Genomic DNA, 15,913 nt, shown 5'->3' with positions numbered 1-15,913 from the left:
TGTGTCTGTTTCTTCAAAATACATTTCTAGTCATTCTTGCTAAGCCCATTAGTTTCTAATGGCACTTGTTTCTGACTCTTGACATCTCATCCTTGCACATATCTCATTTACTACTAGCTCTCCTCAGTTCTCAGCTTCCTCTTTCCCATGCTTCTGTTCTAACCAATTTCCAAAGCAAATCACTCCATATGCTTAGAGGCATATTAGACTTCTGTCATATTTTTTTCTCTCACATTGTCACTTCTCATGCTTCTGATTCCCAGAGAGCCATAAATTACAAAAAAAAGAAGAAAAAAAAAAAAAGGTCACAGATAAGAGCAGATAGCCTAAAATAATGAACTTTTTTTTTTTGGTGGATGTCATGTACTAGTGCTACTGTATACTTTGCTATCAAAAGCAGGTGAGAAGAATTATTTCTGCTTGCAAATTGTTCCTCAGCTTCAACTAAAGAAGCAGCACAGATCTATCACTTCTCTTTAATAATGTAAATTTATGAACTAGCCTGGTGTTTTGCCATCCATCCTCCTCAGCTATGACTTTGATGCTTATCTGTTGCTTATATAAATCTTACATAAATTGAACTTATAAAGCAGGAAGCACAAAATACCTTGCATTTGGTTATGTTCACTGAAAACACAGTAGAACCATATTGTGTGTGGGAACACAAATGTTTTAAATACTTAGCTCTGCATAATTCTTCTTCTTGTGCTTTATGTGTGCACATGAGTGCATATGTATTTCTTTGTGGTTTACTGGAGGGGAAAGTATTTTATAGAAAGTCATTATGACTGTCTTTTCTGTTTTCAAGTAGATCATGCATGTAGAACAGGAAAAAATCTTTAGATGATAGAGACTGAAAGACAGCCACTAGCAGCTCATCTGCAACCACTGAATATAATTATTATTATTGAATGTATTACGTTAAAGGGTAGCATGAAGTCCAGACCCTGAGAAAATCAGGATGGCCAGGTGCTTAGCTGATGCCTCAAGAGTGACAAAAAATGCCATTTGGAAAACTCATATATGTCCTTTCCTGACTGATGAACGTGTTCATATAACCTGACTAGCTCAGACAGGTTCTGATCCAGCTTTTAATATGTGAAGAAAAGAATAACTAAGGCCTAACTATATTTTTTCCAGTAGCTTCTGTCATTAGTGCATCTGAATCAAGCACTTAGTTCACAGATTAAAAAAGCACTGATAAAGCACTCTAATTGACTTTGAAACTGATTTTCTGTTTTGAACCCCAGAAACCTAGAAAGCTTTCTAATTTCCTATTAACAGACTCACAGACTTGCAACAGCTATGCTGTAATTCATTATCTGAATAACATTTTGAATATCATTGCACAAAAACCCCAAGTTTAACTGCATTTTCTCAAATTATTTTTCATATTTTTGAAATGCATTCAAATCCATACACATACTGCTTTTGGATGAATACAGCATTTTCAAGATCTCTACGTGGTAAGAAGAACAATCTTTAAAATAAGCAATGTGTAAGAAAGTACGATCTGAGGCAGGAATCTAAATCAGGAGTTAAATGTACATAACCTTGCAAGGTCTTGATCATTATGAAAGAGATCACAAGTACCTGCCAATAACTATTTCAAGGATGTAAACATTTGGGCTGCCAGTGTGTTATTTACATCCATAGAAAATTTATAACTGGAGAAAATGGTATTTAATTTTGAAATAATACAGACTGAATATGACAGGTCTCTTGGCACCAACATCTATTAGAATTGTGCACTGCCCTTTATGGAAAGTGACTGAAACCTTATTCCTTTGAAAGTTAAAAACAGTGAAAGACAAAAATCCTTGAAGCTGACTTTAAGGACTCAAGCCCTGTTGTCTGTAGGCTGCAACAGAACGTTTTACAGTTGAGTAAATACTTCCTTTCCCCTCAATTTTATTGTTTTGAAAAAAATTTACCTTACTTCTAATAATATATATACTTGGTATAATACTTTCCAGTCTTTTTTGAAATCCAGGGCTGTGTGATACAAATACAGTGGACTGCAGAGATATCCAAAGTAGCTCTGAATAAGATGAGACAGGAGAATCAAGCAAAAGACCCAGGGTAAGGCTGCTGTCCTAATTCTGGCACATTAATCACACTGAAAGGTCTGCATGGCACAACACTGCATTGGCTCTCACACCTGAGAATATTGAAAAAATCTGTTATAGAGGGAAAATATTTCTAAAGTATTCTGATCTTCAATATCTTTATAGTTAAAATGACTGCCATTCAGTCCTCTCTACTTTCAGCTATTGAAATCAGTTGCAAACAGAAGACAAATCATGCTAGCCAAGATCTGATACACTTGGGAATTTTAACTGGAAATATCAACCCCTCACAATAACCTATAGGGCAATGCAGAAGCAGAATAAAATTAGATTTAAGAAGATTTTAAAGAAGAATTATTTCTCCTTTGCACACTACTGAACACAGTATTCTTTGAAAAGCACCAAAATAGTACTGCAGTCCTTAAAAAAATTACGTAATAAATTCTGCAGCTTTATTTCTTTGAAAAAGGGGGTATTTATTTACGATTTTTATCACTGCAAATTGCTTCAAAGTAAAAGCAGAAGTATTAGTTTGCAACATGAACACAATTATGTTCTTGTTTGCTTTTATGTATCATCACCTTCAAGTATTTTGTACTGACCTTCAATCAACACAATCTGTTTCAAAATGCCTTAAGCTAAAACTATGAGAGGTAGGTCTAGTGGGTAGAAAATGCAAGCATTTGAAACAATTTATTTCAGCTCAAATATCACAAATACTGTCTACAAAATAAAATACCCATAATGAAATTGTTTACAGCACCTATCTTTTACTACAATCAACAATTCTTGTTTTAATGAAGGATGCTATCCTAAGCCTGCACATTTCAGGGGTCAAATTCAAAATAGGATATGTATACAATTTCTAAATTAATATCAGCTTGATCTGAAAAAGGATATTATTTTGAAATGGAAATCCAATTTCCTTGCTGGCTCATCAACGCTTAAAAGGTTAGGCTGGTAAAATATAATTCTTTATTCAGGTCTCTTCTAAGCTACTGAAGGCAGAACAAGTTGTTGCCTAGGACAACAAAATATTTAGCGACTTTACTTTATCTGTTTTTGTAGAGAACTTGTGGGCTGGCAGAAGAGGTTACTTTCCAGGGGTTTTAAAGGAAATAAGAAGTCTATTGTACTCCCTGGAAAGGAGATCACATTCTGAAACTTGAAATATGAACCTTCTGATAAAACACCAAGATTTTAGACAGAAAATCAAATGATAAGGCAATTTATTTGTTCCCTGAATGGAGAGAGATTTTGTTAGGATGCTTCGGAGACAGCACTCTCTCTGGCAATAGGTAGAGCGGGTTGCTTTGTAATGCAAGATAATTTTTTAAATAAATCAATCATTTGTGCTACCTTGTGTGTTACAGGACAAGAAAATGATCCTGTAGATGGAACACAATAGGTGCTAAAATTGCTCAGCTTTGATTATTAGTGCTAAAAATGACTGCCAATCACTACCTGATTATAATTTGTTTTGAAGAGAGAGTGGGGGAAGAGAAGAAACGAAATAAAAGAGAAAAAGAGGGGGGGAAGTTCTGATTAAAAAAATTCTAAAGCAAATGTTTGCCTTTGAAAGGAGGGAAAAGCAATTGCTATCTGCAAATGTCAATGGCTAGATTTGCAAATCAAACATGGTGGTTTTAATATCACTTTTAAATCACAAAACAGTATTTTTTTTTTTGTTATTGCCATAATGTAAGGAAATGGCAGAATCAGGAAAATTACTTCAAAGTATTTATATCATGTCTTCTATTTAAATAACCTGTGTACAAAATGACATCAGGTGGATTAGAAAAGAATCATTATGCTACCAAAACAATAAATGTCATGACATTGTTCACAGTGCAGCAGCTATTTCCTTCCTTCCCCTCCCTCCCTCCCACTGCTCTGAAGCCTAAGCACTGCCATGATCTGAAGTGGGAGTGGGAAGAGGTAAACACAAGATGTTTAAAGGAATTGCCATGTTTTATGTCATCTCAAGCTCTTTTGCAAGTAACAGTATAGAGGAAAGAGAATGATGTATTTGAAAAGTATTTTCTTTAGCGTGAGGAACAGATAGAAGCTTGCACATCAAATCACTCCCAGGCTGTAAGATCACCACCTATGCAAAACATTACATGCAGAAACTGTATGGAAGAGTTAAACATGTTATGATAAAATACTGGCACATGGATTTGTTGAGGATACAGAACGTCCAATGAGATTTCTAGAGACAGCCACTGCAATACTACAACATAGCAACAGTTTCTAAATTATAAGTAACATCCACAGCAATTTAGGAACTGAATGATGGAGATATTATCAGCATTCAAAACAGAAAGAGTCTGACTGCAGAAAGAATAATTTTCAGGTGCAAGATCCAAAGGAACAAATTTAGTACATGATTGTAATTGGTACATATTTAATTATTGCAAAAGAAACAGATATGCATTATTAAAACTACTTTGAGACCTCTGTGGGTGCCCTGGATGAAGGAAATCTACATAACTCCAATATACAGAAAAAAATGCTATTTGTATAATATAGCATGGCTTTTTTAGTACATTTAATGAACCTACTGATCCAGTGTCAAAGGTAAATAGAATAATTTAGAGTGTTATCCTTTGTATTTGCAACGATAGTGGTTAGCAGATATGAATGTGATCCAATTTACAGCATTGTCCTACTAATGTAGGAGCAACTGAACAAATCCATATACATCTTACCTCATGAAGAAGTAATACATCATAATGAAAGCTGTTCAGTTCCACACTCATCTTTTTGATATGAAAAACACGAACAACTCTTCTGTTGTCAAAACAATGCTTAATATCCGGTCCTATATAATTAATTATATTAATTATCCTAATTAATATAATTAGGATAGCTTTGAAAATTAAGCCAAAGAATTTGAATGGATATTGAAATTTTCCTTCATATTTCCTCAAACAAACCAAGGTTGTCCATTAGCCATTTCAAAATTGTAGTTATTTAATAAAAAACTGACCATAAATGTAGTAGCAAACATTTTCCTGAATGTATTCATGCACCTTATACATAGGTTACTACTCTACTACTGAGTGAGAAGACCCAAAGTTCAGTCTGCCTGGCAGAGAATTTTAAAGATTCACATTAAAATTTCAAAGGCTAGAAATATCTGTTCCTTAGTAAAAGAGTTCCTTTGTTTTTCCAGACATTCTCAAGAATTTTATGCTACCTAGCAACTTTGAAAGAGAAGACACTTGGTTTTGCACCAGTACATCAATACCATTGAGTCTAAAGAAGTATTGGCTCACATAAATTAACTCCAAGAATTTAATCAAGTACCCTAGTAATATGCTTCCAAATGTTTGTAAAGAGTGAACAAAGAAAAAGTCTTACAGACAACTTTCTACACTCCACAACTCTAGAAAATATTTTTAATAACAAAATACCTAATAACTTAAGATCCCACAGCCTACTGCTAGTGCAGCCTCATGGTCTTGAAAGCTTTTCTGACCAACAAAATTGTTAGTGCCATTCAGAAAGCAGCTACAGGAAGCTATGGACATCTTTATCAATCAGCAGTATCTCTGGGAGATCAGAAAGGACTGTGGCTCTAAACACTTTTTTCAGTGATATGAAATCTAGCAGGAGGCTCTGAAGCAGAGGAAAAGGAACAGGAACTGTAATTCTGGAGTTGGGATGTCTCAGAGTACGTTTTGTTCCTCTCCCAGAACTGTCTCTGCAGAGTGGCACACTCAGGAAATTAAGTAACAACAAAAGTAGAAGAGTCACAGAGTAATTTTTCAAACACAATATGAAGGACAGCCCTCCCAAGAAAAAGAAATCTTTTCATGATAGATAGCATGGTAAATTAAGCTGTCAAGTCTGCACTGTACAAAGTCCATCCATTTGGTTGTAATACCCAAACTGAGGAGTTACTATCTGCTTTGCTGGAGTAGATGAAGAGGCTGTTAAGTGAGACAGTAACCTGATCAAGGTATCTGAATGCAGTAAGTGCAGTGTGTTTAAGTTCTTTAAGCACAGACTATATGGCATAGATATTGTAGGTGCATTAGTCAGCTAGGGCCTCATGAGAGCTCTGAGCACTAAGTTTACACAGTGGCTTCCATAACTTAGACCTGCAGGCTCAAGCTAGATATGCATAAAGAAATTCTGACTTTGAAATTAGACATGTATCACTGCCACTCTGTGACTGCAGCGGAGCTGCAAAGAGAAGGACCAGAAAGATACAGAAGAAGGATTTCTGGATGTCTGAAATTACTAAATGATGTAAGACTCTTTGGTTTGCAAATGAGACCATTGACAGGACAAATTATAGAAGTGTGTAAAATGAACCATAACACAGAAAATATAAACAGAGAAGGAATTCAAAGATGAATTTGATGTGCTACTAGCAATAATGTGTAACTTTTCCCTTAAAAACTTGTTATCTGAGGACTGGAAAGTGACAAAATTGATGTAAGTTTTTGAGAATAGTTTCATGGAAGATCCATGGTAATACTGGCCCCTACAGCTATCCCAGGTGAAATACTAGGAATTAAAAAATGCATACTAGTAATTCACACATGAATAAAGACAACCAAGAAGAACTGAAGTGACTGCATGTAAGGATGCTTCATATCTCAGGAACCTACTGGTGATACTTGAAGCAGTCAAAATCACACAGTGAAGGTTAACAATTTTCTGCTTGTTTGCCTGAACTTCTAAAGCCTTTTGATGAAACCACTCTTAAAACCCTTTTACAAAAAATACCCCAAAGGCCACAAAACAGCAGTCATGACATTAAGCCATAAGAAGAGGTTCTTTCATGGAGAAATAGATCTTGAAACTAGGAAACTGCAGAAGAAATCACACTTTTCAAGGTGGAACAAGGTTTCTAGTGAATTCCTCAAGAGATCTGTGAATGAACCTCAGCAGCTCAATATATTTGTTCATTCTATAGGCAAGAAGATTGGCAGTAAGATCACAAAATTTGATGATGATAGGAACGTTTTCAAGGTCAAAAAGTCAAGGACCAGTTGGGTCCAATTTCAGAAGTCCTTGAACTCAAAACTGTTATTTTAAGAATGCTATGCAAATAATTCATAATATGCTTGCTCATAATATACTTGCTATGTAGCCTTCCATAGTCCTCTGTTTATAGTGATTTTTATAGACACCACAGTGGGTTACATAGATCTACTGATCTGCTTCACTATGGCTGCTGTTAGGCTCTTTCATTCCTAGAGTAAAAATATAATGGGCTTCAATAATCATGTACCCACTTTAAATGAAACTAAAGAGTCACTTTTCCATGCAGTAGATAATTCAATTAAATTGTGGGATCACTCATCAGTGATCTTGTGAAAGGTCCAAAGTATTTAGCTATAAACTAATGGAAGGCAGTCCATTGGTGACTAATTTCTCTCTCTGATATTTTTTGCTCTGATCCTGAACAGCAGCCATTATATCCCAAGAGAAACCAGGAGTGCAATTTGGGAGAGATTTTCAAGGACACTTCCCAAAAAGTTCAAAGCTGGACAGTAATTGAACCATAGCATAAAGATTAATTTTACAGAAGAAAAAGACTGAATCATCCATGTGAAAGAAGTATGTATGAGAAAAGAAGCTCAGAGTGCCAGATGAACTAATTGAGAAGAAATGTAAACCAGGCCACTTCCATGTAACCCTCCTCCCAGGAGTTCAGCTATCTGTGATTCCAGACCTACTTTCAGTACAGCGCAGCTGTGCAACTGTTCTCAGTTTCCTTCTGAGAAAATTGCTAGGGCGTGAGAGGGATCTGTGAGAGAGTGCACAGGCTGGAAGCATTCGAGATAAGAAAGGTAAAGTTGCAGACATAAGTAAGATTGTTGAGACAGGGAAAACTGGCACCTCAAGGATTCAAGGAACAATACTCACATGAAGGGGCATAAAATCCTAACGAGAAAAAAGAAAAGGCAATCAGAAGGTAGCAGCTCAGCACTACCACAGATCAGCCTGTTCCAGTGAGCCCCAGAGGCCAGCTCTCCCCTTACCTGAGTGATGACTACTTGCCCATTATACTGAGTGACTCATTTGGTGGGAGTTGATTTAATGCCTAGTTCGTTAGTCCTACAAAGTATTGTGTGTTACACGACAAATAATCTGCTTTGTGCTTTTAAGGTGTTTATACCTCGCCTGAAGAATCTCTATGGCAAAAGTTCCCTGAAGAGAGCGAGTCTCTCAGGGGGAGGGTTACATAAGTAATCTAGAATAACAGACAAGGATAATATGATTAGTCATATAGAAAAGCATTTATACTTCAAAGCACAGGTGCACAGGTGGGTTAGGGGATTATAGAACATGCTGGACCTTTTTTTCAGCAGATGATATGTATTTCAGAAAAGTTCTTCATGGCTACAGCATTGAATAAATTATATCTGAATCAGAATACAGAATCTGATCTCTCTAATGAGCCAAGAAACCTGGGACACAAAAGCAGAAGTGTTGGGAAAGCCTAATCTAGGAGAAGGCATTCTGAATACTTACAATCCCAGGATAAGAAAATTAGAACAATGCTTCCCAGAAAGCCCATCACAGAAGGAAATGGATCTGGGAAAATTCTAAATTATCTAAATGAAAAACTAATTAGTGAAACAAAATCTAAATTTCAAAGTCTGACTTGTTGAAGAAGGACTGAGAATGCTGGTGGGAGCTTACAAGAAACACAAGTGAGTAACTTTTATAATTATTCTTCTGATTCAAATGCTTTTAGAAATTGCTGCTTGATTGCACTCGAAGAATCACATGCTCTATGTACACATAAAAGTTTGAAAGAAACTAGCATGTAAGTCAGAGATGACACTACCGAGCCAGAATAATTTGAAATAAATTTTAGGAAGATGAATGTTAAATTTGTTTTCTCATGCCTGAGAGCTGGCTGGGGAGCCACAAAAACTGAGGGAAGATGCCCTTTCCCACCAACGCCTCAGGACATTCTCTCACTTGGTGCTCTCCTCACAGTGCTTTTAAATGTGCTTACCTAGATGACAATTTACAAGAATAATAAAATTGTGTTGGAAATAAAGTTAGAACTGTTCTTTTCAGGAAGACAAGAAGACTCAAATTTCGGATTATTTCAGTGTCCTATGGGAATAAAGGATAAATCATGAAGGATAACTTTAATCACAGAATCATTTAAGTTGGGAAAGACCTTGAAGTTGAGTTCCAGTATAAAACTAATGCTGTCAGGTCCCACTAAACCATATCTCTAAATGCCACACCTACAAGTCTTTAAAATATCCCCAGGGTTGGTGACTCTACCCTGGTGAATCCCCTGGGCAGCCTGTGCCAGTGCTTAACAATTCTTTCTTTTCAGTGAAGAACTTTTTCCTAATATTCAGTGTGAGCCTTGAGGCCATTTCCTCTTATCCTATTGTTTGTCACTTGGGAGAAGAGACTGACCTCCACTTTGCTACAGCCTCCTTTCAGGAGGGTGCAGAGTGAAAAGGTCTCCCCTGAGCCTCCTTTTCTCCAGGCTGAGCAACCCCAGCTCCCTCAGCCACCCTTCACAGGATGTGTGCTCCAGACCCTTCAACTTTGCTCCCCTTCTGGGATATGCTCCAGTGCCTCAACCTCCTTCTTGTAGTGAGGGATCCAAACAGAAGATATTACAGATATTATCTCTAGCACCAAACCTGTTTCTACCCCTCCAGGACCCATGGTTGATTTCCCAATAGTTAAATGGAAAGAAGCACCAAATATGAACAAAGGGATTCCTTGAAGCAAGTTAGGTATGGCTTTCATGTCAAATTCAGTGGCTGAAACTGTTTAAAAAACTGAAATGAATAAGTTATCATTTCTGTAGCCCTTGACATATTTTTATTGCATATTAGGCATAACTTTAATTTAAATTTCTTGTTTTATCTACAACTTAAGCATCCAGAGCCTCCAAACCAATGGTACTCTGAATTCTTTTTATGATTCGGAGTCTGTTTCTTTTTCCAGGCGGCTGTTTTTTGACCTACTCAAGAGAAGAGTCCTGTTCCTGAGTTAGTGGCTTTGACCTTTATGCATCCTTTTATGAAAAACTTTCTGCAATAAGCTTTTCTTTGCCATCAACTGAAGAAGTGAGACCTTTGAAATCAATTTCAGACAGTAGGCCTGCTGGTTAGAGCTAAGTATCTCGTTCTGACAGACTGCACAATGCTTCAAACCAATTTCTTGTCAATTTCTGAAAGATTCCCATCAAATGAAAAAACCCAGTAATAGTAAATACCTTTCTAAGCTATAGATTTTCTTAGTGAACATAATATCATTACATTGAGCTCCTACTGATTGGGTGGAATCAAATATGGCAGGACTAAACCAGTAATTCTTATAAGGCAAAACTTTTATTAACTCTGCCCTTAAACAATATAATTCAAACCTATCAGGTGGAAAAATTATTTCTCTTTATAAATTCCTATATCTATAGAAGTGCTTATATGACTATTAAACAGCTTCTTGCAACTCACGGCAAAAGGGGTGTTTTCCCAAGAAGTACAGGCCTTCAAATTGAACATAATGTTAAACTTTAAAGTTAGAGGACATAAGGGTTTGGTTTTTACAAGTTTTACAGAAGTGTATTCCTGTGAACTTCAGTACAGGTACTCCCCTTTTCATCAGTTTAATCAAACTGGAATCAAACCACAAACCTTTAATGACGTTTTAATGATCCACTTGGGGGAGCTAAAGGGTAATTTGTTTGCAAATTGATTGTGGCAAAACGGGATGCAAAATTACAGAAAACAGTAAGAGCAGAATCTTCTACTTTTTTCAACTCACTGCTGATTGATGACCTATATTAGCTTCTGAGGCAAAGGGTCCTCAGTTCTTATTAAAATTCCAGCAATTTAGAGAAAAAAGAATCCCAGTTATAACTAGCTTAGCAGCAGACATCCGTAATGCATCAATCATATCCTGACTTCCAATTATGTACCTGCAAGATACATTAAATGAGACAAAACACACAAGGCAGAGTTTGGCCCTACCCTACATTTTTCTGCTAGTTAACATCAACCGTGACAGCAAGAAAACAAATTCTAATGTTCGATGGTTTTGTCTTCCAACTAAGATGAAATAACTCCTTTTATGTTTTTCTTTCTTTTGTTTAGATGCTGCCTTGTGCAGAAGTTACTGTGCTGCAACAGGGCTTTACACCATAGTTATGTTTTCTATTTCTGCCTGGGACACAGTGGGAACTGTTTCCTAGCATACTGCTACACCAGCTGCTTTATCTTATGCTTGATTGACTGTGGTTACTGGTAGCCCTTGGACTGCTCTGGGACTCCAGCACTAATCAGAGGCAGAGATGCAGCATCTCCTATACCTGAAGGAAGAGCAGAGCCTTTTTTCTGTGAAGAATCAATAACATAGGATATCAGGCTTCTCTCCATGTAGAGGTTGCCCTAAAAGTTAATATAAACTGACATTACAGTTAATTTCAGAAGTTACAGCAAAGCTACAATCCTCAGTCCTTTACAAGAGAAACCAACTCACTTTCAGACACGTAACTCACATGAAAATTCTTCTGGCAGAGCTTTACTGTCAATGTCTTCACTGTAACATTACAAACTTCACTATAACAGCAAAAACTTCCTCTCATTCCAAATTACCCTGCAGTGCAGTCCACATTAAAGTTTATGGTTGCCCCATGTGAACATCTAATTAAACTGAGTCATGTAAATGAAGTTTCAAGCAAAAGTGATAATTAAATAAAAAACTGTGTTATTTTAGAGTGACTTACTAACTATAAGGTTTCCTTATTTTATGTCTAATTCAGCTGGAGCTGTGTGCTTTGTAGCTACAAACTCCCAAAATATATTTTTAATGTCATTCTGCCTCCTGAAGGCAAACATAATCATGCTGATTGAATACCATGCTAAAGACAATGGCAAAGTAAATGGAAGCAAAGGGTACAGCCAACCCAGGTACAGGCATGAAAGGTGTAGTCATTAAGAGCATTTGACGGCTGTATTTGTGGTGCAAATTGTTTTTCTGTGTTCTCCTTGATGGACAAGGACAAGTACTATATAATGTATTTGGGAGGAACTACTGCTATAAATTAATCAACTTACATTAATTAATTCAATCTCCCATATTTTTTTCACAAGGTCCATCGATGTATAGCCATTAATTAGAAAGGATTTGGTATAGTCACCCAGTTCAATGGAATCCAGCCATTCAGCTACAGAGGAGGGGTTGTAACCATCGTGACCGATCTGCTTCATCTGAAAAACAAGGATGAGCAAAATTACTGGTGATACTCATTAAACATCATTCCAAACAGGAGTTACATGTTATTTTCTCTGGGTCAGTTATCTTCTTCTCTGAGCAACAGTCTTTAATGGTTAGTACAACATGAAAGGATTTTGTGTTTAAGCAGTAATAGAACTTAGTTTTTGATGCATCTTTTTCTTATGGAATCTTGCCTTTTACACCAGAGACTGTAGCTGGAGTTCAATTCTTTCTAGACATCAGAGAATCCATAAGTGGGGGAAGGAAAAAGGGTAAAAGAGACATTAATATTCTTACTGCCCAAAAATGTCAGATTTTCACCTCAGATTTCAGAGAAGGGGAAGAAATTAGACTGAAAAATGGTTCTTTTGGTATCATACTGCAAATGAAATATATGGTGTAGGTTGTATTATTCCTAATTTATCTTTCCTACCAGGCTATAAGTTATTTTATAACAGCTGAACCTGCATTATATTCTTCCATCCCCAGAGAAGGTTTTAAAAAAGTCTCTTTCCTGCTCACCTGCTCACATTTTTCATGGCATGGGAATTTAACATGTTTTAGATTTCCCACTGCCTGAGATTGGACAGCTGAACCAGATATTATTGGAATGGAATTGACAGAATAATGTACACAGAAATGTACCACTTGCATCTATATAGAAACACAGCCACCTAATATCATAAACCTTGTTTTCATAAAAAACTAAGAATATCACTGATGTCTAATTTTTTTGAATTTTGTTAAGTGGCCAGGAGGTAAAAGCTGCAATTTCTCTTTCACAACTGCCTCTTAGTGACACAAGTGAAGACTTTCAAGACAGTCATTAAAGCCATTTAAGATAAAACTTACAAAGCCTCGACCTGTGCAGTTTGTTACACCACACTGTTATAATGAATTTTAAAGTAATCTACAATAGTGGCAAAAATGAAAGTAGAATGAGGTGGAAAAAATTATGAAATAGCCTCAATTTTCAACAGTATTCTGCACATATTGTCTCTCTATGGAAATGTAACTATTGCTAACTTGATAATACACTGAACTGGTAAATTGTTAAGAAGCTTTAGAGGGTTAGAAATCATGGGTTTTGCATAGGTTCTCCTGACTGTGCAGGGGTGACTGCAAATATTAAAAGCCAGTCTCCCATTTTTGCTTACTAATATACATTTCTACTTTATGAGAAACAATGGAAGTGTGACAGAAACATAATGCTTTGAGCTTAAACTCTCATGTTCACATTGCAGTGTGCCTGCATCACTCCTCTGTGGCATACTGATTTTAAAAAGAGTATGCTTAAACAGACACTTGTAAAGCAAGAACCTGATAAATGGAAGAAGAAAAATCGAGTATAGAGAAGACATGAAGACAGGGAACAGGCCCACAGGAAACACATGAGTTTCAGAAAATAGAAGGTATTTTTGTTTCCTTTCTCTAGCAAAGAAAATTGAAGCACCATGAAAACAATTTTCAACCTATTCAGATAGGGCACGTTATGCAAATAATTTCTTGTGTTTCTTACTATTTGATCTTTACATTTAATAGATTCTGATGTAAAAAATTTTTTTGGCATCCTGATTTGAAAAAAACCCACGCAGTTTGGTCCATACTTTTGCTAACCCATCAGCCTTTATGAAAAGTAAACACAACATGGCAAGTTTCTAAATTCTCAATTCCCACTGGAGATCTCCATCAAAATAATTGTTAAAATTGATATTCCTCTACCACAACAGAGTTGCAAAGGGCTGCAGGCAAGTAAACACAGGTGAACAATACAATAAACAAGAGGCTGAGAACAACTGAAATGGATGTGACAATTTCAGTCTTTGGATTTGATGCCAATAGACAAAACTGTTATTGGGTCACTCAATAGCCTACATGAAAATACACTGCTCTGTTGTAGGGCAGTAGCTGATTCTGAAAGCTTTTTCCCTCTCCCAGATTTTTGTCTGCTAGCATTCAAGGCCGTGCTGCAGGTAGTGCAGCTGCTTAGCCTTGGATCAGATCTCTGTGAGGAAGAACAGTGAGAAGTCTGGCCAGGGCTTTAGCCAGACCCCACTGGCTGAACTCAGGTCCATGTCCCGACACTTGCCTGAGCTACGCTGTAGGTATGTCTGTGCCCAGCCCACATTTGTTCATCCTCAACTACTGACACTCTCCAAGGTGACCTTGTCCCGTCCTCATCAGTCCTGTCGATTTGCCCTTGGATGTGGCTGCTCACTGTCACTGCCACTGTCCCTGCCCTACTCACTTTGTCCCAGTGCTCCCTGCCCACTGACCCCTGAGCTCCCAGCCCACCTGCCCTGGCAAGACAGTTGCTCCTATCACAAAAAATGAACCTCAGAACCAGAATATTTACTATTGGTTTCAGCACAAAAGCATTATTTTGTTTGTCATGAACAGAGAACCACTCTCTTATCTAAAATAGGCTTTCTAAAATGCATCTAAAATGAAAATTAATAAAATTTTAGTATCTGTCCTCTTGTATGGAAAGTCTCTTTCTGTTTTTTAATAATACCAACTTTATTAACTGTTGTTCATAGTTACCTGAATATTTTCCTTTCAAATATTTACTGACAGACATATTGGTTATCTATATGTGACAGTATCATTAATAGTATCTGCTTTTCATATAAAATGTTATTGAGATTTTAAATAAAACCACTTTGAAACATCTGTCTGGAAGTGCTGCCCCTTTACTTTGTCAGAGATTCAGTTTAGTTGCATCTTACCCCGATCTTCATGAACAGGTCATGACTCTTATTTTTTCTTCTATACTGCGCTATTATCTTGGACTCCTCTCACAGATCATTTAAACCCTGTAGACTTCCTTGCTGATTGATATTTCTTGAGAGAAAAACTCCCTCCTACCTACTGAGTGTATTTCCATGCATATTTCAATCATTTTGCACCAGCTACAACACAAGCACCAGTGGTGTCAAGCATCCAAGGTGCACACTGTTTGACTCAGATCAATGTAAAATCTTTGAGCTGCAAGTCATGACAGTGTTTCAAACATTAACTGCTCATAAATAGGGGCACTATTGTTCTTCCACAGACACTACTACCAGTTCATTCAGCTGTTTAGAGAGCAATACCAATGTCAGCTTTTTCACTGCAGAAGATTTTCATGTGCCAACTGTGGAAAAGGCTAGGAATTGAAGCTCAAAGGATTTAGAGAAAAAGAAATGTTTAAGAAAATATGATTCAAAAAAGTATGGCAGAAGATACAAACCATATGAGATTTCTCTCTTAGGTCCTATTGATATATCATCAATATCACTTCCATTGTAATGAATAGAAAGCAGAAGCCAGAAAGAGCTGTTTCTCATAATAAAATAGCAATGTCAAGAAGTATCCTAATGGGTTGAGAAACCCCTCACAAGAGACTGTCTGCGCAACAGACTTTTAAAACAGTATATCACTGCTGTGTCAGTAGAGCATTTTACATTAGGATAAAAGGCACTTGAGTTTTTTGTCTCTGAAAGGTGGCCAAATAAACACAAATAGAGCTTCAAAGTAATCACATATGCACTAGAAAAATCAAGGTAAATTCAGTAGCATGGACTGTTACCGATTTTCTCTGATCTTCATGGACAGATAGAGAATTAACACTATGC

General features: G+C 36.7%; 1 protein-coding gene across 16 annotated transcripts in view; it reads right to left on the bottom strand.

The window, feature by feature from the left end:
* The window catches only part of ANKS1B (ankyrin repeat and sterile alpha motif domain containing 1B), a 404,705-nt gene that overhangs the window by 140,180 nt on the left and 248,612 nt on the right, over positions 1 to 15,913 (bottom strand). For all 16 annotated transcript variants that reach the window (XM_041474291.1, XM_041474292.1, XM_041474293.1 and 13 more), the window contains one exon: positions 12,137 to 12,289. In XM_041474291.1, the coding sequence (XP_041330225.1) occupies positions 12,137 to 12,289 (153 nt within the window). The remainder of the gene's footprint in view (positions 1 to 12,136; positions 12,290 to 15,913) is intronic.

Source organism: Pyrgilauda ruficollis, unplaced genomic scaffold (genome assembly GCF_017590135.1).
Source record: "Pyrgilauda ruficollis isolate IOZ18807 unplaced genomic scaffold, ASM1759013v1 scaffold32, whole genome shotgun sequence".
In the NCBI taxonomy this organism is placed as follows: domain Eukaryota; kingdom Metazoa; phylum Chordata; class Aves; order Passeriformes; family Passeridae; genus Pyrgilauda; species Pyrgilauda ruficollis.
The sequence above is the reverse complement of the archived record's forward strand: the minus strand, read 5'-3'. Positions and strand labels throughout refer to the sequence as shown.